Consider the following 25,597-nt stretch of genomic DNA (forward strand, 5'->3'; position numbering starts at 1 on the left):
CCATAATTTAAGTTAGTTTAAAGTATCTTTTTTTTTCAGCGTACACACAGACTTGACCTGAAGGGAAGTTCCCAAAAAAATCGCCAAGGGCAGACGATAGAAATCAAAGATGGGATCATTCAAAGGAAATCTTAAACAAATCTGTCTGTCCTTATCATCTTTAATGACTCACACGATGAAGAATGATTTGTACAAAACAATGCACAAGCAAGTGGGGAAAAACAAGTGTGGGCTGCTTGATATAGTGATGATGTCCATAAAATCGCAGAAGCTTTTAGCTCTTTTTTTTTTTTCTTTCTACAGTCTCTCCTACTTAATGATCCAATTTACACGTGGCAGACGGACATTACATAACGTTTCCACCGCAAGTGTGATGTTCAGTGAGAACAACAGCCTTCTGTGATGGCGATAACATGCTGAAATAACACGATGTATACAGTGTTCTAGTGTTTTTTTATTTTTGTTTGTAAATATATCTTGTTTTTTAAAGCTTTAATTCTTCAACATACACTGTAAAAGTCAAATAATAGTTTTTTTCTGCCTTTATTGATCTATCTGGAGCTCATTTGAGATCTCTAGTGCATCAACCGCTCTCACTTTGCTGGGGAGGAAATATGTAAATCATTTTTTGCCGTCAGGTGAACTGGAGTCTAAAGTCGTGTTTAGAGCTTGATTTAACACACTTCCCCGCTGGTAGCCTGCTGAATACTAGTCAGTTTGTTGCCCTTGTGAGAAGACTGAGCTCAAATGAGTCACTTCTGATTGTGATAAAAAATGACAACACTCGGGCAAAGATGCCAACATACACCACATCAAAATTCGCTTCAGAGAACAAGGAATAAAATAAACATGTATTCAATAATGAATGTAAAAATGAGGTACAAAGGGGGAAAAAAATTATCATGGATTTGACAAGCTTAAAGTGATAGTTCACCCCAAAATGAAAATTCTGTCGTCATTTACTCACCCTGTCATTCCAAACCCGTATGACTTTTAAAGAAAAAAGTTATACAGATTTAAAATGACGAGAGATTCGTTTTCATTTTTGGGTAAACAAATCAGCATACTGTACAGCCCCTAGTGTCCATCTTTAAATTAGCTGATGATACAGTACATACAGTATAGCTTACATTCCTCAGCTGTTTTTATTTGTTTGTTTGTGTTTTAGTTTTTAATAACCACAATACTCTAAATTCAAGAAATTTCAAGAAATAGTCACAGCGAAAATATCCTCCTTAAAAACCCATATTTGCATATTTGAATTTTTCCAGTAAACCTCTCTTCCATAATCTTATAATCCTATAAATACCACATTCACTCCGTGCTTGCAGTAGTTCTCTTAAACCTGACTTGCGATGAGTATTTGGGTGGAATTTTTTATTTACAGTTCATAGCTCTGTTATCATTGTCTCAGCTGATTCTCCTAAAATGTCTTATTTAGAGCATGGAGCTATACAATTACTGCTAAAATAATCTGGGTTTGGATACATTTGATGATAAATGTTTGAATTCATGTTAAAATCTTTAGTAATATTAATCTCTAAATGTATAATTTGAAGTACAGTTTGTTACATTGTTGAGATCTGTTGGTTTCTACATTTGTCTCATTTATTTTTAGGATTTGATACACAACTTATTTTTAAATAAAACAGAGTTTATTAGGGTTAGTGTTATAAGCTATGAAACAGCAACATTTTTAACAATACAACTATATCACTGGGAAGTCATGATATTTTATATAGGTCTTTTCTATTTTATCTTTTTATTTGTTTATCTTGGGTTTAGTGCCTCTGCAGACACTACAGTAGCTGTGTTTACATGGACCAATGTAATCCGATTAAAAATCCAATCCGAATGAAAACGCTCCATATAAACACGTCAATCAGATTAAAAATGCCCAAACCGAGTGAAATTTCAGTCGGATTGTAAGGGGTGGTTTATGCCGTTTGTAATCTGCTTGACAGGACATATAAACACTTAATCAGATTAAAAACCGAAGTAGGAAATTGTGCGCATGTGCAAAGACGACGCTGGCTCGGACAGACGTAAGGGCGTATGACGCACGGAACGGAGCAGCTGTTGCTAAAGAAACCAAAAATCATAAATCTGACAAAGCGGTACACATTTCCATATGCTTGTCATCTCTAAATGAACATATTAATGTTTCTATGCATTTAAAATGTCTAAACTGTTTCCCTGAAGTGAGTTTTTAACCGCAATTTCTGAGTTCCTTTCTAAAAAACGATACTTTGCAGATGTAACATACTGTAGGCTAAAATATCAAATAATAAAATTTAATTTATATGCGTAGTAGGCTACTGAACATTTCTTTTATTTATCGTTTACTTACATGTGCTTTGGAAGGATTAACTGTTTTTACCATGGTAAGTCGCTGTAACAACCTTGCTCCATTGATATGTACTAGACATTATTTTGCGTTTATGAATTGTACATTATTATGATGGTCTCTGTGACACAAAATAAATACATCTGTGCTTACAACATTGTTTGAGTAGTTGTTTGTGTGAATATTGTAATGATACCCGCGTCCACCGCGCCCGTCTCTGTTTACCATTAATGCTCAGAGGTGGACTGACCATCTGGCATACCGGGCGTTTTCCCGGTTCGCTAACGTATGGGGCCGGAATGGAGCCGTTGGCCGCTAACGTATGGGGCCGTAACGGAGGTGTTGGCCGCTTAGACGGATGTATTATAAATGCGAATGCACGCACGCAATGCATGCACCCCCAACCACAACCCAAATCCCCTACCCCCACGTCGACAGATTCGGTAGAGGGCCGATGCGGGCCTAAAAATGCCAGGGCCGATTTTTCTTCCCAGTCCAGCCCTGTTAATGCTGATATATGAATCCGCATATTATCACTTCTAAAGTTCGGTATTAGCTGTTGCTAAACATTTATTCTAATTATTGTTTGCCTGCAGACGCTCTGGTGGGTCTTGGTAGTTTTGTCATGGTTTTATACCATGGTAAACCGCATCGGGTATGCTCGTGCTTCATTGGCACGAGACACTCTGCCTTTATAAACTGTACATTTTTTTTCGTGCCGTTTGTAAAATAAAATATACAAACATGTGCTTTAAAACACTGTTTTAGTGGGTATTAGGTGAACACTTGTGCAGTGTGCGCATGTCACCAGATTATATTGGATTTGAAGCTTGTCATGTAAACACGCACATCAATCAGATCACTTAATTTACCTTTCATGTAAACACTACATTCAGATTGCACAATCTGATTAAATTCAATCCGATGTGTCCATGTAAACGCAGCTAGTGACCTACAGCCATCAGATTTTTGTTGTCTCAGAGGTGAAAAATTCTATGTAGAGCCACTCTGTGAACATTCTAGATTAATTAGAGGAGGTATATTGTTGTGTTTCACATTCCACATGCAATGCTGGTGTATAGATGCAAGAGGCACGCACGCACACACACACACACAAACACACACCCTCTTGCTGACATTTTTGCTGAGCCAGCTGAATTAATCAAGCAAATTGATCAGTCTGTCAAACACCTCACATCCTGCCATGATCAGTAATCAGACCTGCATCTATTCAGGACAGTGCAGCAGAATTTAACAACTTTCCAAGAGTCATAACTCTGAACAAAGTCTACTAACACATCACCAAAAACAACTCAAATTTTGAAAAGCATTTAGACTAAAAACTACAGATTTTTTCAATTCTAACAGTTCAAACCAAAAGTGGCTATCACCTCAATCCAGCCCACCATCCTCCCTCAGATTTATCAGACACATCAGTGCTATGTCTGATAACAATAATCAGACACATTCAGCACACACAAACACATTACAACAGGTTGAGTTGACAAAATATAGATGTGAGCTGATGACTTTGAGGGGTTTTTTGCATGTTGGTCATCAGTGTGGTCAGTCTATATAAAGTGCACCTGTATTTATCAGAAATAAACGAGTTCATGCTGCATTGCCCAGGAAAGCTAAATTAGAGCTATCTATAATCAATTAGAGTTAAATCTTCAATATTTTCATGACAAAAATTATTTTATCTAGGAAAACCATAAGAATACCAGGCCAGAGTGTTTGTCATTACAATAAATGTTGCATTTTGGCTGACAAAATACAACATTTCACTGCCAGTTCGAGCTTCACAGTTAATCAAATGCTCTAAAAAGTATAATCATTTCAGATGTCATAAATCCCAAACTAAATCAAATCCTTCTCTTTCTTTTAACATGATCAGAATTAAGGCATGTGTTACTCACGTACTGCTAACTATGAATGTCTATGTTGAATAGAATGTTTCTTAGATCACCCCTCCACATTTCCACTAAAAACTGCCACCACACAGCACACAAAAAGTGACAAAACCGCTGACAATTCATCAGTCACACACAATCACACAATCAGTCACACACAATGTGTCTGATATATTGTATTATATATATATAATTTTTTATTAATACAAATAGTTGCTTCTACATAGGCAACTACTCTGTGCAATATATATATATTTATCTTATAGGTTTTATGCAAAGTTTTCTGTCTCTTTTTATATTGCTTATCTCATTTTTTTTCAGACTGTGTATTTTATAGACTTTATTCTTGTTGTGCTATGTGTCATCGCAACGAAATTTCATTTTGATGGAAATCTAAAATGACAAATAAAGTCAGTCTAAGTCTAAGTCTAATTCTATCACACTGGATCAGCATGTGGAAACCCTGCTGAGACTCAGAGCATATTAATACTGTAGGTGAGGGGACTTCAAAACATTATCTCAACAACCCAAAACATATAAAGTATAAAAGTAATGAAAAAAAATGTGATTTGTCCTTTTTGTAAAAATAAGTAACAATGTATTTTAAATAGATGATTAATTTCAGAAATCAAACCTATACGACTCACTAACTGACATGGGGTCAGTTTCTCAGACAGGGATTAGACTAGTCCTAGACTAAAATAAATGTAAGAGCTGTCCAAACAGAAAACAACTTGCACGGACATATCTTAAAAATACATCATTGCCTTTGTGTTGTCTCAAAATGCACACAAGCAATGTTTTTAGTAAGGCATGTTTGTTAAAATCATGTAAATTTCGTAATTAAACTACGGCCTAGTCCTGGTTTAAAATAATCCCTGTCCGGGGAACCGCCCCATGGAGTTTAACTTTTTGACAATAAATTTGTCACCAGATTCTGGTCATCAGTCTATAAAAGACGGTTTTGGTTCTTATAGCACTTGTTCCACATCATTAAAAGAAAACAAGCATAATTGATTTAGCGATCTAAATGCTCTAATGTTAATGCCATTTTATTGCTGATCTGTATTTTTTGCTTGAGTAATCACAACAATTAATTGTAGAGGACCAACATCTGAAAAAGCCTGATCATCAAATTCAGTGTTTGTACTGCATCTTAATGCAGTCTTGTCACTAATACCTACTGTAACTGGGCCCAGATGGAATCTACTTTATTTCACAGTTTCTGCACATACAAGAGGAGAACTTTGTAAAGAACTGATAGGTGAATGATAGGTGTTCCAATTCTGTGAAAGGCTGCAGAGCTTTCTTGGGCATACAGACATCATGCGGGCCTTTGTATGCAACTGCCACCTGGTGAATGGACAGACCCAAAACAAGTTCTGCAGACTGTTCTGCACAGGGCCTCAATCTGAATCTTTGCAGATCTGATTGCTACTTATCTATTCAGTCTGTGTGCGCTCTGAGCTGAAGCTCTCCTGGCCAAAAGACCCCAGACCCTGAAACTGATGAAAGAAACCCATAAAGAGGATGTGACAAACTGCTTATATCCTGATTTCTCTCTCACTTTCTATTTCTCAATCTGCCTCTCTTAATATCTATCTCTTTAGGCTAAACATTAACAGCTAACATCCTTGGCATGGTTTGCATCTGTAGAGGAACACAGGCAGAGAGCGAGAGAGAAAGAGTGAGAGAATTCCTTATAGATATCATCTGGACTTCACTTACGGAAGGCTTTGAAAGGCGTCTGCCCACCTCTTCAGTGGAAGAGGAACCAAACAATAGAGTGAGTGTGAACAGAAGACTGGTCTACTCTTACAAAGAATTTCCAACTAATCAATGATTTATAAGAGAGGAAAGGGACGTTCCCTTAGAAGTACAAATAAAGACTCCTCTTCAGAAGAGAAAGCCCTGCGCTGTAGTTATTGTGTTCAAAGGCTGAATGATGAAACGCGCTAAAAGATATAAAGAAACGAAAATATTAAGGAAAATGTTCGAAAAAACAAAACATTCACAGAAAAGAAATGAAGCAATGGAAGTTCAAAATGTTTTTTAAGTGTTTTTCCTTTTGTTGCCTTGTAGTTTTCACCGATGGAAGTTACTTTTCACAGACATAATCTAGGTGGTGGTGCAGTCATTAAAGATCTGGCCTGGAATCCAAAAAGGCAGTGGGTTTAAATCCCACACTGGGCTTTACAAACAAGATCAAGATAACTGTTGTAATATGGAAAACAAAAACCAGTGTAATGTGGGTTGATGGGGGGGCACCTCTGGGGCTGTTCCCTTAAAAGATCCCTTCAAATTCTCCTTGTGTTCCAAAGAAAAACATAACAGCAGGTGCGTAAATAGTAGGTAATGTGTGTAAACGGCAGCACAACTTATTTTAGGTGAACTATTACTTTAAGCAAAGCACTTAACCCGAGGCCACTCCACAGGGATTGTGCCTCTAATGAGTGTATGGGAAGTCAATTTGGATAAAAGTGTCTGCCAACTGGCAACTTACAGTAAACACCAGAGGAGGCAATCTTAAAGAGTACATTCCTCAATATTTTTAAGGGCTTATTTTGGTTTATGGGGTGTCCGACAACAAGTTTATGTACATACATGATGTAAAAATACTATTATTTCGTAATAATAAGCAGTTTTTATTACCTTACTTCTTGACTGACTCTCAAATGATTCGTTCCGCGATTCATCTGTGTAATCTCCGCCTTTCCGCCAGCGTAGTCTGATCTGATTGGTCAGATAGTGTAGTCTGCTGTGATTGGTCAGATGGTCTAGTCTGCTGTGATTGGTCAAATGGTCTAGTCTGCTGTGATTGGTCAGATGGTCTAGTCTGCTGTGATTGGTCAAATGGTCTAGTCTGCTGTGATTGGTCAAACGCGTTCAGCATGTATGCAAATGGACCGCCTATCATTACTGCTGTATTACGGTTTGCAGGTGGTTGGATATTAACAGTGTATAGAGAGAGATGGCGTCGATTTTACCTTACCAGTTCGAGCCCGAGTCTGACGAATCATTCTTTAATCCTATACAGATGCCAGTAAGAAAAAGGACTGTTTTAGACACTTCTCTTGTAACAGTTAGTTATCACGGCATACAGTGTACGGTGTTCGTATCTTCAGATGTTATTATAACTATAGTACACCACGCAGTTCTTGAAATAAAGACTTTGCGAGTTAATATGGTTGAACACTTACATTAGCGCAACGAGTTTATAGCTAACGTTAGGTAAACAAACAGTAACAACCCCAACAATAACGGTAACGTTAGCTAAACACAGACATGAGATAACGTCACACAAATTTAATTTTAAGTAAAGACAAAAATAAAGAGTCACACTTACAGGTTGTGATTCGGTGGAGCTTACAGGTCCAAATAAAGTTGGTATTGCAACATCTTTTAAGGAAAGACGTTTAATGTATCCTGCAGTAAAGGCGCCAAGATTGATGAAGCAATCATCGGTAAAATGACGCGCGCAAAGTAAAACGTTCGGTTTATACTCCTTTGGTGTCGTTTGAAAAATAAATAGTAACCATTTTTTCCTCAGAAGTTCTTCCTTTGGTAGTGAAAATAAGACTGACTTAGTTTCACTACATAGAACACAGCTTCTCTTAGACATGATGCACACGAGCTAGTACAGTGTTTGGGGAGGAGAGAGTTAAGTTTTCGCAGTCAGTAGGCGGGGATTTTTCTAGTGACGTAGGTACATTGTGGTTAAAGATTCGGACAGGTCATGGCTTGTTCGCGTGATTCAGAGTCGATTACCTTTTTTATAAGCTAATAACTTTGTTATTCGTTCACCTTCGGATTTACAACTTGGCAGATTGCTTACATTCAAACACGGCAAAATTAAACACTTCATGAAATGTATTTTTTATGATCTCGAGGAATGTACTCTTTAAAGGAGCAAACTGCAATGCAACACCATATCTCATGAATTAGGGCTGGGCGGAATGACGGAATATTCCGTTACCGCGGAATAAAATGTCAACCGTAAGAGATTTTTCTATTCCGTGTATTCCGCGGAATGTGAATAAGTAGGCGTGGTTAACTCGGCGCTCTGCAAATTAGGCGCTATTCTGAAAAAAACGAATGAATTAATCCACCCGTAACAAATGAACGAATCAAACATTCTTTTGACCTTCTTTCAGTCTGTAGTTTAGTGATCCGCTCCAGTCCGGCGCGTTCTCTCTTACCCGCAGTGCTCGTGCAGGGATCTGCGCCAGCGTTTAAAAAAGCTCATTAGTGATGGGAATTATGATTCATTTGAGTGATTCGTTCTTTTTCAGTTCGTTCACCAAAATGATTCGTTCAGATTGGTTCAGTGACCATTTCTATAATACGCCAGCAGGTAGCGAAAAATAGTTGTGCTATGTCAACGAACGTATTTTAATCAGAGGCATATTAAGACCTCATGGTGACCCTGGGCAACAGCCCCAGAGGTGCCCCCCATCAACCCACCTACCCACACGCATGAATCCACTCATTAAAAGATTTATATATTAAAAGATTTTATAAGAATGAAACTCAGCAATTTACAATATACTATTTTACAAGAATTATACATTAACATGACACTTTTGTAGAATAGAACACAAAAAACAACTCTTTTCCATTAAGTATTTTTAACAATTAGGCCTACTGTATTTAAGGGGCACCTGCTTTCTGTTGTAACGTTACATTTCAGGTTTTGATGTAGTGAAAAAAATCACAAACATTTTTTTAACAGGTGTAAATGTTGTGCGTGCCACAAAGTGGGGGTACAGGGACACACACACATATAGTTTGCATGTATGTATTCACATTAGGGGGACAATGGAACAATGTACAGATTTTCAGGACATTGGGACTTTAATTCACCAAAGTGGCATTCACCACATTACAATGTATAGCAAGGTTATTCATAAAAATAACATGAAACGTTATTGTTACTATTTTAACTGCTATACAGCTATTCAAACGCTCTATTTAAGCACAGTATGTGTATATTCTTCTTACTAAACGATCACATAAGTACTGCGATAAAAGTGTACTCCACTAAAAAGTTTCGTATGAATTGATTGCTATAGTGACGACAACGTTTTTCACTTTCACTTTAAAACCCAGGTTTGGACCTTAAATAATGGCCTTACCTCCACGTACTATTTGCATACATTATCGGCACTATAACATCTTATTTCTGACGCATGCCATGTATATATACATTTATTAATCAGTGCTAATCCCCGAATTTTTAGTTCCCGCTACAACAATGCGCTCTGCATCGTTCCCGCTTCCATCTGTTTGAAGATTAAAGTGTACACGAAAGACAACTCGCCTCATAACACTCACTTGTGATTGGCTGAATGTTAATTCACTCAAATCTATGTAACTAACCAGATAACATGGGCGGGAATGTTGGCGGAGGTGTGTCGAAAAAGTGCGGAGGACAGAACCATTTTTATCTGAAGTGGGGGTATTCCCGCACATGGTGCCACGCCTATTTAGCGCAGATGCGTGACTTAAGTCTTAAAAAACAAGTGCTTATGTAGCCTACATTTATAAAAATATATTTTGTATTGCGGGTTTATTTGGTGCCCCTAAAGTCTTGGTGCCCCTGGGCACTCGCCCAATTGCCCATATGGTTAATCCGCCTCTGATTTTAATGGACGTATAAACTGATTACACGCTTTATTAAAATGTGTGTCTCTGATCTACTCATTAAGTAAATCAAATAAGTGGTTCAGATGACCAACGCACAAGGTTTTTCTGCATAATTAAAAAGTTAATTGTTTGGTCATTTACACATTCATAAATCTGGGATTATGTTAAACGTGAAGTTTATGTATTTTAAATAAACAAGCGTGCAAAGTAGCCTACCTGTAACTGCGCTTTGCATCCGCTTTCTGCTGATTGCTGAACGAGACTCACATGCTAAATGACCGACCTACAGTGTCACTCTCCTTCACTTCCTTCATTTCGTTCATGAACGACATGTACCAGTTCGTTCAATTCGCTCACGAACGAGATCTCTCTCTCTCTCTCTCTCTCTCTCTCTCTCTCTCTCTCTCTCTCGTTCAGACCCAACAGCGACTGGTCAGTGTGGGCGTATCCGTTCAGTGGAAGATATAACCAATGACATGTCCCTTCACAGCCGGAACTGGAATGCTATTTGCTGACGTGACGCGAATGAGAGCTAACCAATACTTTTTTGTTTTACAGTTTTTAGAGAAGTGCATGACATGACATGAATTAAAAGTAAGTCGTTTTTATTTGAAAGAACAATAATGATACAAAATGCACACAAAACACCTGTGCTTGCAGTACAATAACTGAGTAAACAGGGCTTGACATTTTCCATGCAATAAAAATGACAATGTTAATTTGTCTTTGTTACATTTAACCATCAGCTTGCATTATTTTATTATTTTCGTAAGGATCTTTACATTGTGTCCGTTTCTGTACTTGTTGAACAAGAGACCTCATCTTTCATTTTGTTTACGAGTGAGAAGTAACAGCTCGTTCACGAACGAGAATCAGCGGGTCCTTTCGTTCACTTACGAACGAGATGAACGAGATGACTGATCGTTCATGTCGTTCATGAACGAGAATCAGCGGGTCTCGTTCAGACTCAAACACAGGCTCGTTCGTTCAGTGAAGGGCGTATTCGTTCTGTACATTCAACCAATCATGCTTTGTCAAAGCTCACTCTCGAACGCCATTGGCTCGTGCTTTAGACACTCTTTTAAGCCAAGACGCTCTGTGCTCGAGGGAGAGATTTCAGTGAACGAGAAATATGAGTCATTGCATTTCGTGAACGAGAACGATTCGTTCACTTAAAAGATTCGTTCAAAAAGAACGATTCGTTCACGAACGAAACATCACTAAAGCTCATTCTCAACCCGTATTTCAGAAGTCAGGTTGTTTTGAAAAGCTGTTAATAGTTTTATAAAGTTTAACTTCAGGCGAGCCAAGGTGAAACTTGCGTTGAAATGCGCGATGACGCTCGTGAGCGCTTTGATGTGACGCGCTTCTACCTCCAGTTTTGGGAGACGCGTGAGGAGTCACCAGAGACTCGCAGTGCAAAAACAAGCCCGAGAATAAACAAACCTAAAGACAGAGAGTCGCAACACTAAAATTGCTCATGTAATAGAGAGTGAAGAGCGATAAAGACCTACAGTACAGACCCCATCAACACCAGTTTATAACACCAGTCATATACTGTACTCTCATTGTTTGTGCATATTCATACTTTATTGTTATATATGTTGTCTATCTTCCTACTGTATATGATATAGCCAGAAGATAAATATGAATAAATAATACATCTGATTATCAGAACTTAATATGATATCTTTAGTACATTTTCATAACTTGCCTACATTTTAACTATGGTGAGCATTTAAATGAACTGTAAAAAATGAATTAGTTAAATCAATCTAAGAAAAATGAGGTATAAAATATAGAATTATAATGGGAGATTGTTTCATGAAATATATCTTTACCGTTAAATAAAATGACTCATTCCGTGAAATAGATTTTTGGCCATTCCGCCCACCTCTACCATGAATTATAACAACTCTCACCCATTCCAAAAGGTCGGGTCAACATGATGCCGATGCATTTCTTATTGGTTTTAAAGAAGAATGTAAGAGAAAGGACACAGTATATTGTCATCATGTGGATGAGCGTATTGATTTCCACCTTACAACTTCTCATGTGTAAAGAGCATGTGGGCAGTCACAAGGCTTTAAGCTAAATACGAGCCCATTACACCTGGTTTAGCCTATAGCTGTGACCCTGAGACAAGTCACTGTTGTTTGTTTTCACATCATCCTCACAGATGTCCGCAGCGACAGGATCATCTCCCCAAACTCTTTTGTTCTTCATTTTCCTTTCCTTACTATTATTTAATTCAATTTTTGTTCAAAATCATGCCTTACACATTGCGAGGACAATGTTCCCAGTTCTAATTTCAGCATTTTTTATACCAAATCCTATTTGCTTGTAACCTTCCAAATTGTGTTGAGAATAAATTTCTAGTCACCATTTCAAAGAACAGGTGATATTGATGTTTTCCCTTGCTGCCAAACGGATGCAGGTCCTCTTATCTCAAGAGCGGCTAGCATATGTTACGTATCGATTGTCTTTTGTCTGCCTGGCACTAACCCCTATTGACAAATGCATCCAATCATACTTTCCTAAGCACGCTGTCCATAAACACACAGAATCGAATCCCAATCATGGGTCACAGATGCTATCTAACGGTTTAGTTGTGCTTTGACTCACACCATTTCCTCTCTGTGCAGCTGTCACTCATATTGGTTTCATCCTGGGCATCACCATCACTCTCAAGAAGTCAAAAACTCAAACTGATCTCATCTATTCCAAGTATACATAAACAAAGCCAAATGTTGTGTTAAATTGGAGGGCCAAGACTTTGTCTGGGGTTGCCAAGTTAACTGTCCTGTATATTGAGCCTGCCTGATTTGTCCCGTATGTCACTTCCCATGTCCCGTTAATTGACTGATCTTACCACTGATTGAAGCAACAGCAGCAGCAATCATGACACTTGACTTGAGAATGATTACGCCGGTCATCCAATCACAGCCCCCGTCGTGTATCAGTTTACGTTAAGTAAATGCGGCTTTGTTTCTGAATCGGCAAAGCATGCATATGTCACTCACACGCTCCCTCAGACCTCCGCGTCACACACACTCGCACGTGTCACACACACACACAGAGGCGCACACAAAGCAGTGTTGCGGTGTTGACCAACTTTTTTGACAGAAAAAGCGCAGAGAAACAGTGTAGTTTGTCTGTACATGTGCACATAGTTTGTTACCCAGATGGACGTGTAGCCTACTATTTTATTCATTCATGTCTGAAAACAGAAACAGAAAATATGTAAATGAGAACGGCTTGATTTGGCATTTAGTTGTATTAAAATATAAAAACTTTTTTTACTGTATGTACGTAACCGTTCAGAGAATATAAACGCAATCAGCACTGCTGCACGGGTAGAAGATGAGGGACTTTGATGAAATCAAGCCATGTGGCCAGGGTTAAACTTATGCAACACAGCAGTGATCTAAGACATTTTTCCATGCACTTTCTATTTCTGCAGTGTTTCACTGGGTAACCCCACCCATCATTAAATCTTATTGGTCCAAAATTTCATTCCACTGCTAAACTAAAATAAAGCTTAATGGAGATAACATAATATGTTTAAGATATAAAATCATGTGATTTAACCTAAAACCATTCGATAAATGTTTTTTCAAACAGCCTAGATGACATTTTAATAGAGGTGGCATGACGTTGTCTGCAAATTTCCACTTTTTCTTAACACCACAGAAAAGGTCACAGAGACCCTGAGAGTCACACACGCAAACATTCTTCTGAGTTTTTCCCATTATCCATTCATCTATAAAGCCGCATTTTAATAAGCAGGAGCTTTTGGAGATAAACTATAAAGCGTCGCACGGAGAAGAATCCAGAGCCGTTTAATTTTAAAGTATGAAAGCATTTAGATTTGTGTGAATATGCAGCCTCTGAAGACCTTATCCACAGTTTCATGTTGCTTTTTGAAATGTGAAATACACCAGAAAAGTGCCCAGGGCAGAAAGGTGAAAAATTATGCAGGCAATAACATTTCCAGTTGCTATGCGTTCAGTCAAGGACCTTTAGAGAAGAGAGTATGTGTTTGATCAATAGAGAAATGCAGGCCAGTGCCTGACACTCGCATCCGTTTCTCCGTCAGACATGACAAGCAGTTAGGTGGATGGATGGATGGATGGTTGGCAGGTAAAAGAGATTAGGAATACATGTGGAGTTGCAGCCAGTAAGTCCTATTTTAGCTGGAAGGATTTTGGGAGTGACATTCAATTTATACTGAATGGCAGAGAATCAGCTAATTTACGTAGTCCTATAGACAACAGAAAAACAGGCCAGAACAACCCAACACACGTTACACAAAGTACCGACACACCTTTTGATAAACCACAAACATTAGAAGTGAATGCACATATTTTTTTAAACATGTTTATTTCCCTTCTGTCTTCATAAAACTATATTCATGCCTATAATAGTTTTGTGCTTATCGTCCTCCTGGCATGAAAAGGCTGATGTGTTTTTCCAAAGGGAGGTGAGAACCAACGTGGCAGGATAAATGGGAGTGAGGAGGGCGATGCAAGGCCTTGTATTGATTCAGTTTCTATGGCCACAAATATCTGGCAGCATAATAAGCCTGTATGCTTCAAGACTCTTGGCATTTAAGGCATCAAATGGCCTTGCTGCTATAAGCAAATCATGCTGCTACCGCACCGTCAGGCTATACATCAGCGACCACAGCGAACGGACCAAAGAGAGGAAGATATATGAATACTTTTAGAGGCAGATCTCAAGTCGGTGGTATGTGTTGGAGCGATGCTTAATGTCCAGCGGTGTAAGTAACTGGGTTTTGGAGGGCCCTAGATGGAGACATTGTTTATGACCTACAGATAGTGATGGACTCACAGGCCGTGTCTGAAAGTGAAAGCAGCTAGCCTGCTGCCTTGCCAGTCGATGACTTAAAGGTCCAGTGTATGAAATTTAGCGGCATTTATTGGTGAGGCTGTAAATTGCAACTCAATCCACCCTTCCCTTTCTAAGCACTACGGCAGCTGACACAGAAATAAGATGAAGTCACGTTTTCATTTCTGTCCCAAAAGAGATAACATATTTGTCTGCTTAGGGCTACTGTAGAAACAACATGGCGAATTCCATGTAATGGAATAGATAGAAATGTCTCATTCTAAGGTAAAAAGAAAACATGACGCTTCATTATGTAAGGTCTTTAAACACCTCTGAAGACATAGTGACAGTATGTATATTATATTGCATTTCTTTCAATTGGTACTCCAAAAAAATGACACAAGCTAAAACTACATAGTTCTCTCCCATATACAATAACTCGGGCATGTGTGAACATGCAGTAAAGAGCTGGGGCAGACATGCAAATAAACCTATTATGAAGTGATTTCATGGATGTCAGGGAATGCTATCACAAGTCTGCTATATTGCCAAGTTAACATACTGTACTAACTGTAGCATGATAACAGCTGAAGATGCCTCCAAGCACATTTTCCACTCTGCACCATCCTCTGAGGCGCACTAGATACATCAAACAAGGTTCCAAGCGAGCGTAACGTAAATTTATACACTCCCCTTTGAATCCACAGAGATGAATACTTGACTAAACACACCTGAGTACACATTATTATGCCTACCAAGTACCAACCCAAATACCGAAAAACTGCACTCATTTCCAAACCCTCCCGTTTGTGACAAGTGTCAAAGTAAACATTCTTCCACTGTGCCAGTGCCTCATTTACACAGTGAACAGGCATAAAAGCAGCTGAGAATATAGAGACAACACAACACTGCTGCAATCGCTAATATGGATATGGACGCAATAAAAAGGATTGTGTAATCGGTAAAACAGCTTTAAGATTAACCACTAGTGAGTTTGACAGGAGACTTATGTCTATGCAGATCCTTCTTATGCTTTGAAAATCTGCGGGCGCTTCAGACTGGGCGACACGCTTTGTTGTATAATGAACTTAGCATTCACATGCCTTTCATTTCTAAGCAGACGGAACGGCGTGGGAGATATGAAACGTCGACCAGTGATGAGCTTGCCATCAGAGTCTGGATGCAAGTTTTGTGGATGAATCAGCCTCTGACTTTTCTACCTCTAACAAACACGTAACAAGCAAGGAAGGCATCTCTAAATGTTTATTGCAGCCGGTAAAATATGTGGGCCGCTGTGTCAATATAATGTAGATTAACAAATGTGAAAGCTCAGTACTTTGTCTATGGTGAAGTGACAATGTAGAGATAAACATATTCTCCATGGTATTAACGGACAGCTTTTTATTTTTGCTGTAATCATCACTTTACTTTTTAATGGTACTCTACATCCCACCATGCAACAAGCTGAGCTTGGAGAGTTTTTTCACTGTCCATTAGTGTAATTCTGTCACATTTCAACCAACAAATCCATAAATTGCTTGTAAAAACTTCTTCAATATTAAAGGCTTAGAGGAACAGTTCATTTACCACAGAAAACAGCGCTTAAAGGGATAGTTCAAGTGAACATTCTGTCATCATTTAGTCACCCTCTTGTTATCTCAAACCTGTTTGACCCTTCTTATGCAAAACACAAAAGAAGTTATTTTGAAGACTGTTGGTAGACAAAAACCGTTGGTCCCTTTTGACTTGCATTGGTTCTGTGTCAGTGCAATAGAAGTCGATGGGAACCAACAGATTTTGGTTACCGACATTCTTCAAAATATCTTCTTTTGTGTTTTGCAGAAGAAAGAAAGTCATACAGGTTTAAAATGTCAAGAGGGTAAGTAAATATTGTCCGAATTTTTTGTTCTTGGGTGAACTACTCCTTTAAGTCATACTGCACTACTTTTATGGTGCTTTGTAGGCCTTTTGTTTTTACCAGAAGCAAGAAAGTTTGGGCAAGAATATAAAAACTTAAAATACTCTTCTTTCAATGTTTGGTTTTACCTTGCAATATTTTACCATATAAAAAGTGTACAGCTGTAATTTACAGTATCCTCACTGTCCTTGAAGAAACGGTTCATGGAGGACCATCCAAGTTTTTCAATTATATTTACACCTTCTGAACAGGTCAATGAGCAAACCAAACAGCTGTTTGGCTCTAGGAAAGATTTATCATTTAAACTAAGAGTGAACTGCTTGTCACACTGATGTGAGTTGATGGCTATAATGAGGAACAGTCATAAATTAACAGACATGCCCTCAACAGCACTCAGCACCTCTGGTGAGGGACCACATCTTAGATCACAACCTTAATGAGCACATGGGGGAAATTTAGGTCAGTTTAAGCGCAGGAGTGAGGGTTTAGCCATGAGTTAAGGAGGGTAATTAATTAGTCACATGCAGATGCTAAAGAGGCTCATTAGTGAAGTGACTGTGGGGTAGAGGCCTGTGTGTAGATGTTTATTCCCTTTAAAAGTTATTACTTTTAAACCTAAGAATTAAAGAAAAAAATACAATCTATGTTAAATAGCACAAAAGCAGTTCTGATTCTCTTATCTTTATTATACAAAACGGAGGCCTCACTAAATATAAGAAGATACCGATAGCTACAGTATAATCTGTCAGATTATTTATCTCAATACACCTGCCCTTAAAAATAATCTTCTAATGTTTAGAAATGCTCCTTTAAACTCTGCACAACTGAGAATAAAATGAGAAAATACTATCTTCAATAGACCAATACAATCTGCCAGTTTAAACTGATGGGCTTTCATATTTGTTATGGACATCTAATACATCATCATCTCTGGCTAATTTATAGACGCTATTGCGAGAGAAGCCCATTTTGGTCAATTATAACCCAGCCTGCACTGATGGGGGTGATGTTATGGGGCACGAAAATGATAACGTCAGCTGTGTGGTGAAAAATGGGATCCACATTGTTGTTAAAATAAATGTCTACAGCTAGCACAAACTCCATTTTGAAGTGAAAAATATATTTGTTGTAAGATAATGTAGTATGGGAAGTAAGAGCAAAAATGCATCAAATGCTGCTTACATTGCAGGCGGAAATCATGACCAAGCAGGCTGAGTTAGAACAGATTTGAAAGGGTTAAAAAACACATGCCCTTCACACACAAGCAAAAGACAGCCCTCACAATGGCTGCGTCCGAAATACTATATAGTAGGCGAAAATGAGTATGAGTCATGAATGGTATGTCCAAAACCTCAGTATGCAAAAAACAGTAGGCGAGAAATACCCGGATGGTCTACTACTCCCACCAAAATTCGTGAGTGTGGATCGGATGGACACTTATCTATCCCATGATGCCACAGGAGCTGAGCAACGGCCAAATTTCAAAAGTAAATCAAATAAATATAGCGGAAAACTTTAAGGCGGACATCTGTTTTGAATGTAAGTGCCAATAAATTAATTTCTCGTGACTAAATTATGTTTTATCAAAGCTCACATGTAGATTGTTGTTAATACGTCATAGGTCAAAGAGCAGATAGGTCACATGACCATAAAACATGTCTGAAATGTATTCTTACGACTCCCACTCATACTATAGAACGTACTGTTTTACCAGCCGTTAGGTAGGTACTTATTCAAATTTAGTACATACTGTCACAGTATGTGATTTCGGACATGGCAAATTTCTTTTTTTTACTGCACTGATGCGCGACTCTCTACTCTGTTCTTTCTCAGTATGGCACAAGTGATGCACATCATGGAGGCTTAAAGTGCCCTCACATTAACACATACACTTAGGACTGTGTGCTAAACCGAAGACAGCTGTATATGTAAGAAAACTGATTATTAAAGGTGCGGTGTGTATTTTTTGAAGGATCTATTGACAGAAATGCAATAAAAAATACTTAACTATGTTTTCAGAGGTGTATAAAGACCTTACATAATGAAGCGTTATGTTTTTATTACATTAGAATGAGCTGTTTCTATCTACATACAGTGTGGGTCCCCTTGCATAGAATTTACCATGTTGTTTCTAGCCCTAAACGTACAAACTGTTCTCCTTCGGCGAAGAAGCAAAAACATGCCGACATCTAAGTCCTGTGTCAGACTCCGTAGGGCTTCGAAAGGGTAGGGGAGAGGTGGAGTGAGCCATTGGTTGCAATTCGCAACCTCACCACTAGATGCCGCTAAATATAATACACTAGTCCTTTAAGGCAGGGGTCTTCAACGTTTTTTCGGGTCAAGGACCCCTTAGATAAGAGATGCATGGAGCAGGGACCCCCTTATACTAAATGTGTAAAGGAAGCTATTTACATAGAAACAACCCTATTGTCACAGCAATATTATGTTAAGACATTACATTAGCACTATTATGTTATTGTTGCATATAGGCTAAATACTTTTCTGTGTATTATTTTTGTTTCTAATATAGATTGCATGATTATTTTAAGGGATTTGCAGCATCAAAAAAATTTCATTTTACTGTGAGATGGACAATTAAACATTTATTTGAACCTAGTTTTTTATTAAGGCTTCAATGGCCAACCCTGGTTAATGGCACAAAGACTATTCTAGTGGACTTAGCGGTTGTCTCTGGATGCGAAAGAAATTAGTGCAGATTTTATGCATTCTGTTGTAAAATCAGGACGTTTTATTCAGAGCCGTTTCTTGCTATATGCGGACAATGCAGCTGCATAGGGCCCGCAGCCACCAGGGGGCCCCCAAACTGCAAGTTCAGCCTCATATTTTATTATATTTTGGAGAATTAAAAGTACCTGTCTTTATTTGCATGTATTGCATGCATTCATTATGCATTCATTTGCAAAGCATGTAAGTGTTCATGGGGTAATCAGGTCAAAATCACCTTTGGGCTGGGCTGTCACGTGGTAAGTGACGTCTGCCGACAGGTCTGACGGGATGATTGACAGCCGCCCACCTTCCACTGAAGTGATGAGAATAACGGTAGACGCTAATTACAATGTCATCGAAACGTATTTATGCGTCTGGTGCAGAGAAACGCAAAAAGAAGAAAACCAATGAAGAAAAACGATCACAGGATAAAGATAAGGCATTTGGTGGGTGGAGGGGGACACATAATGCCAACTTTTGAACAAGTTAGTTTGCTACTTTTGTCATGCTGGCTAGCTCAGCTAGCCTCAGATGAAGGTGAGCTGCATAATAGCTGACACACACATGAACACTGTACAGTTGGTTTTGTGGCTATAAAACATTCCCTTTAAATGCTTTTTAAGTTGGAAAAAGGTATTTTAATGTGTATGTAACTTTAGAGATGGTCCCTAAATTCACGAATATCGAAAGTTTAATGTCAAACCAACTTTATGCCAGTGAAACGCGGCAATGAACGCATGCTTTATATGCGCCATGCGCTTGTGTGTAAACACATTAAGCAATTTATAATATAATCTAAAATAAAACAATATACAATATTCGTTAATGTTCCTATAGGAAGGAGCTTGTTCTGTTGACAGACAGAGGCTTCAATTCCGCGAGTAGGCTACAGTTTGCAAAACTGTGCGAACAGATTGCAAAAGCGTGGGCACAGATTATGAATTTGTGGGAACATATTTCAAAAACTGAGGGGACGGTTTACAAAACCGAGAGCATGGATTGTAAACTCGTGGGTACAGTCTATTAACAGTTTTAGAATCTGTGAGTACGGATTTTTAAACCGAGGGAACGAATTACAAAACTGTGGCCACGGATTTGCGGGTCTTGTTTTTTTTCTCCGAGGGGTGACCGTACGGGCTCCGTATCAATGAGTCCGCGCGGCCGCGCACATGCGCAGCTTAAAGAGACAATTAAGACAATTAAAAGCAACTCTACTGAACTACATCAAATTCCAGTGAATTATAGTACTAGCTTACTCACCATTGTATCGTTCAAACCCCCATTGGCTTCCTTTTGATCTTTGATACTAAAATGCGATTTTTTTTACATTTACATTTACATTTAGTCAATTAGCCATTTAGCTGACGCTTTTATCCAAAGCGACTTACAGAGAGTTCAGGGAGCAATAAGCGATATGTCATACAGGAGCAATAATACAATAGGTGCACTGCTAATACAAAGTTGGTTTCAACAAAAGCCAGACCAATACCTTTTTTTAACTCATTTGTCTGTCAAGTGTTCATAGAAGAGATGGGTTTTAAGTAGTTTTTTTAATGTTGTGAGAGAACATAATAATGCTTTTGGTTTTAAGTGTTGTCTGGGTTTTTCTGGTTACAAGAGTAACTGTGACCTTTTTTCAAGATATTAAAGGACTTAAAAGTGTGACTTTAAATGAGTGATTAAATAATGACAATGTAACTATTTTGGATGAGCTATTGACATTATTGGACATTAATGGACATTTAATAATATATTTTTCAAACACTTTGGCAGAGGCCTTTTTACTGCCAAACAACAAATACCAACAAATAGGCTATGTAAAAATACCTTTTTTAGGATCTAACAGGGATACAGGCAAACATCCCATGCATCCAAACAAACATCCAGTTGAATAGATTTGATTTTTCGAATTTGGATACAGGCACTATACTAAAACCAGGCATTTGTACATTAACATCAACAACAACACGATGTCATACTGTATGCAGCTAGTCAGGTTATAATACAGACAGCTGAATATTAATGCATACGCCAGCAGCACTGCAGAAAAGTCATTTTATACACGAATGATAAACCGTGACAGTGATGTTTTATGACTGTTGGAAACGGCGGCGTGTCAGTTTAACTGCCATAACACGTAATAAAACTCGTCAAAACATAAGCAAGCTCACCACTGAGTTCTTCATGGTGGATTTCACCGTAAAACCTTCCGTTTTCAGATCTCCTTTCGGCAAAGGTTGAAAGCTTCTCATTTTCGTACACATCTCTAACTAAACGAATGTAGTAGGAAGTAATTTTAAGCAAAGTTAAACTAATAAAGCGGTATTTAAAGCGAGTGATAGTTCTATATCCGCGTCGCACTGGCCCGCTTCTGTTTGGGTTGCTAAGGACTCACTTGAACTTCGGTTGCCATGGAGGGTTGCAGAACCCGGATGTTCATCACGCTGTGGAAACAAACAGAAGCTGCGTCGTTTATCAAACGTCATTCTAATGAAAGCGAGACGGGAAATTACAGTGTAGCAAAATTATAATCAATACTGGAAAGCATTATTATGTTCCAGTGATATATGTGAGTGCATAAGGCATGGATTTGCTCGATGCATCTATCTTTTATTTATGTTTAATTAGTTTATTTCTATTAATATTGGAAATGTTTTTTGTATCATTTTACAAACCAGTGAAGCTCGAAGTATCATTATGTCTGTTCATGGATATGTTTATAATACTTTTTAATATAATTTATTTAGAAAAAATATTGACCTCCAAAATCAAAATGACATAACTAACTTGTGATTACAGTATGCAACACCCACTCTATACAATCCGTCCAACATTTTTAGTTTGATAAGACTTTTCCCTCATAAATTGGTCACAATTTCATGCCAACTTTAAGGGTGATTCTCCCTCCTCAGGGTCAAATGGGTTGTCACATAAGGAGAAGGACCATGACAACACACCCGGCTGCCCCACCTTGACAACGGCATTGTGTTTCTCCTGTATCATGTGCTTCAGCAATCATACTTCATCCTACAAGTTTATTGCATGTTGTCTTCTAAATCAAGAGAGAATTCCACTGTACTAAATCATTCCACTATAAGAGTTTGGCACTTTTAATCTCTGGTGTGTCTTTGCCTTTGGACTCTTCGCGGCAATAGGCTACAGTAATTAATCTTCAGTGTGGTGTGCAAGCAGTTTCTCTAAAAACTCCTATTTGGTTTTTATGACTCCACTGTGGAAACAGAAGGTGTACGTGTATGGGAGGAAAATCTGTGGTGTTATACCAGACATTTATGACGTCTAACTTTAATGCATATTTGTTGTTTGTTAGTAAAAAACAAACTGTGCACATGATGCATACTGTACAGACAATGAATTCTCTGTCATGAAAAGCAAGTATTTCTTACTTTAAAGGTTTAAATAAAACGCTGAAAGAGGATGTGGCAAAACAAATATTTTACAGAGCCGTGTTCTTGTCATGTAACAAAAAAACCCAGAAAGGACCTCTGTAGAGCTTCATAAGTGTTAAGGTTATCTCATAACCCTAAGAATTATTTTTTTTGTTGCAAAAAATGTTTAAAAGCTATAGTTTATTCAAGGTCCAAGTACTTTAGGTCTGGATAGTTACATCGAACTTAGTGTACTATAAATGTCTTCAAAAAATTTACGAAAGTGACAAGTGAAAAAGAAAATATTGTTAAAAACTTGCCATGTGTTCTAAAAGATTTTTTACAGTTTCTGCAATCCTTATCTTTTCATTGACTCAAACTGTCCCCTGTCGCCAGATAAATAATCCGTGGTATTTTCAGTTATTTGCTGTACTTTTCTGTCTGGCTGGCTGTCTCCTCTAAAAAGCACATATTGGTCATTGTGGTTCAGTTGTAAGCTTTTTAAAACATTCTTTTACTCTTGTGCTGTGTTTTTCCGTATGACATTGCTAAAAGAATTGCCCCCAGACACAAACCATTAGATGCCGAGTGTGTGGGCCTTATTTATGCCATTCTCATGGCACTAATGATGTGTGTGTGAATGAGAGACGGGTTTTGGTTTTGATGTGTGAAGGTCTCCATCCTACTGCCTCCACCACACAAACATGATATGTGTGTAATGAGTAAACATCCAACCTTCATCTTTCTCATCATGGCCTCCGCTCTGCGTTTGATGTGTGTCTCATTTGGCCGTTTCCATCTGGGTGGAAGCTGCTTCCAGTGACATAGGCAGCAATTAGACATTCGATAGCTAGAAAGATGGTTTCTGCAAGACCATTAACACAAGGAAATGCACAACTCAGACTAACAGAGGCAGAAGTCAAGCTGGACACACGCAACCGACAGCTCCTATTGGATACGCCAATCAGCATCCCACAAACGGCCCATTAGGGCTGCAGGTTCGAGTTTCTCTGCAGGACAGCCTCGGATCTGACACATCTGCAACTCCTTCAGGAAGCAAAATTGTGACTGTAGCAGGGAGGAAACAGGACGGTAAACAATGAATATTAGAGTGAGCGCGTGAGAGAGATTTCAGAACAGAATCACGAAAATTCATCAGAGTAAACAACGCAGAAGTTTTTTCCACAGATTCACAGAGCGTGCAGCGATACTTCCTCGCATTTTTGGTTTCATTGTTTGTGTGCTCGTCTTCCGCTTGCCATGTTTGTGAAAGAATGCAAATCATTCTCCAGAAGCTCCAAAGCACAGGTTGCAGCCACCAAACACATCAGGTTCTGGTGAATTCTTGCAGTATAAGATGAAAGACCAGCTGAAGCTGACTTCGCTCAAGAGACAAATTCAAAAGAATTAAAGTCACTGAGTGAAAATCTTTTACAGAGTCGGATGGATGCTGAAGTGTCACACACCCGTTCAAACAGATTTTTGAGCCAAATGGATTTAGAATACGGCTTCCAAAAATATTATATCTTGGATCATTTTGTTAGCACAGTTGTGTTGTTTTAACACAATGCTGTGGAAGAGAAAAACATGTCTAAATTTGGTTAGTCCAGTCGAGTTGCACTTTTCTCTCTTCATCTCTGCGCCTTCATCTTGGCCCAAACTCATTTGACTTCTGAAAAAAATACAAAAAGTTTGGTCTCACTAGAATTTTGTGAATTTTAAGTTGCTTTTTGTCTGGCATCTCCCGAAGGCACTGAAAAACAACACATTCTTAGATAATGTTCTAAAGATCAGATCCATGCAGTAATCAATACCTTCCAGAGGCATATTGAGGTTTTGTCATTTGATTTGTTTTGTGTTGTTGTCATCCACGGTTGGCCTGTTTTAATATTTCCTGGTGATTATTTAATCATTTTCTCCAAATCCAGTCCCTGATCCAACTGACTGCGCCTTTTCACTTTTCTCATTTGCCTTAGAATTATTAACTGAGCTTTATCTAAATGCCATATATGAAACTCTAATTTAGGCAGGTGGGGAATCTGCTGTTTTCAGTGAATCTCCGAAACAACAGCACATGAAACCTTCTATTTCTGTTTTTTCCCCAAACGTGTTTGCTTTTTTCTGCATGCAAACTGGTTTCTGATTAGTTTACCACACTTAGATCATTACCTTAACTCTGTTAAATGTCCTGATGAGTGGTTAGGGGTGATGTATTACCGGTTGATTTTCAGTCACAGACGATTTTAAGGGGTCTACCATTCTACACATCATTTTCAAAGCAAACAGATATGCTTATCTGGTCTAGATTGAGCTATTAGAGATATTCAAGTGGATGATATCTTTAAGAACCAAAAAGACAAGAAGGAAGATAAAGATTATGCACTTCAAAAAAACCTTCAAAATGAAAGTTCTGTCATCCTATACTCATCCTGTTGTCATTTTAAACCTATGCGACTTTACACGACCTTGTTTAATGCAAACATTAAACTATTTAAGTTATATTTTTCGGTTACATTTGGCCTCTGCCCATTTAGCCCATTTACCCCTGAATTAAAGGGACAGTTTTCCAAGAAAACCTTCTTCATTATTTACACGCCTCTTGTCATTTCAAACCTGTATGACTTTCTTTCTTCTGTAGAACATAAGATATTTTGAAGAATGTTGGTATCCAAAAACCGTTGGTCCCTATTGACTTAAACAAGTCATCTTCAGCTACAATTTCTCTCTCTCTCTCTCTCTCTCTCTCTCTCTCTCTCTCTCTCTCTCTCTCTCTCTCTCCCAGCAGATGGCGTTCAAGAAAAATATTATT

General features: G+C 38.3%; 1 protein-coding gene across 1 annotated transcript in view; it reads right to left on the reverse strand.

The window, feature by feature from the left end:
* Positions 1 to 21,781, reverse strand: part of pacrg (PARK2 co-regulated) — a 102,490-nt gene extending 80,709 nt beyond the window's left edge. The window contains exon 1 of the mRNA XM_057344836.1: positions 21,574 to 21,781. Within this exon, the coding sequence (XP_057200819.1) occupies positions 21,574 to 21,666 (93 nt within the window). The 5' untranslated portion in view covers positions 21,667 to 21,781. The remainder of the gene's footprint in view (positions 1 to 21,573) is intronic.
* Positions 21,782 to 25,597: the final 3,816 nt, after the last annotated feature.

The sequence above is a fragment of the Triplophysa rosa genome, linkage group LG10 (genome assembly GCF_024868665.1).
Source record: "Triplophysa rosa linkage group LG10, Trosa_1v2, whole genome shotgun sequence".
In the NCBI taxonomy this organism is placed as follows: domain Eukaryota; kingdom Metazoa; phylum Chordata; class Actinopteri; order Cypriniformes; family Nemacheilidae; genus Triplophysa; species Triplophysa rosa.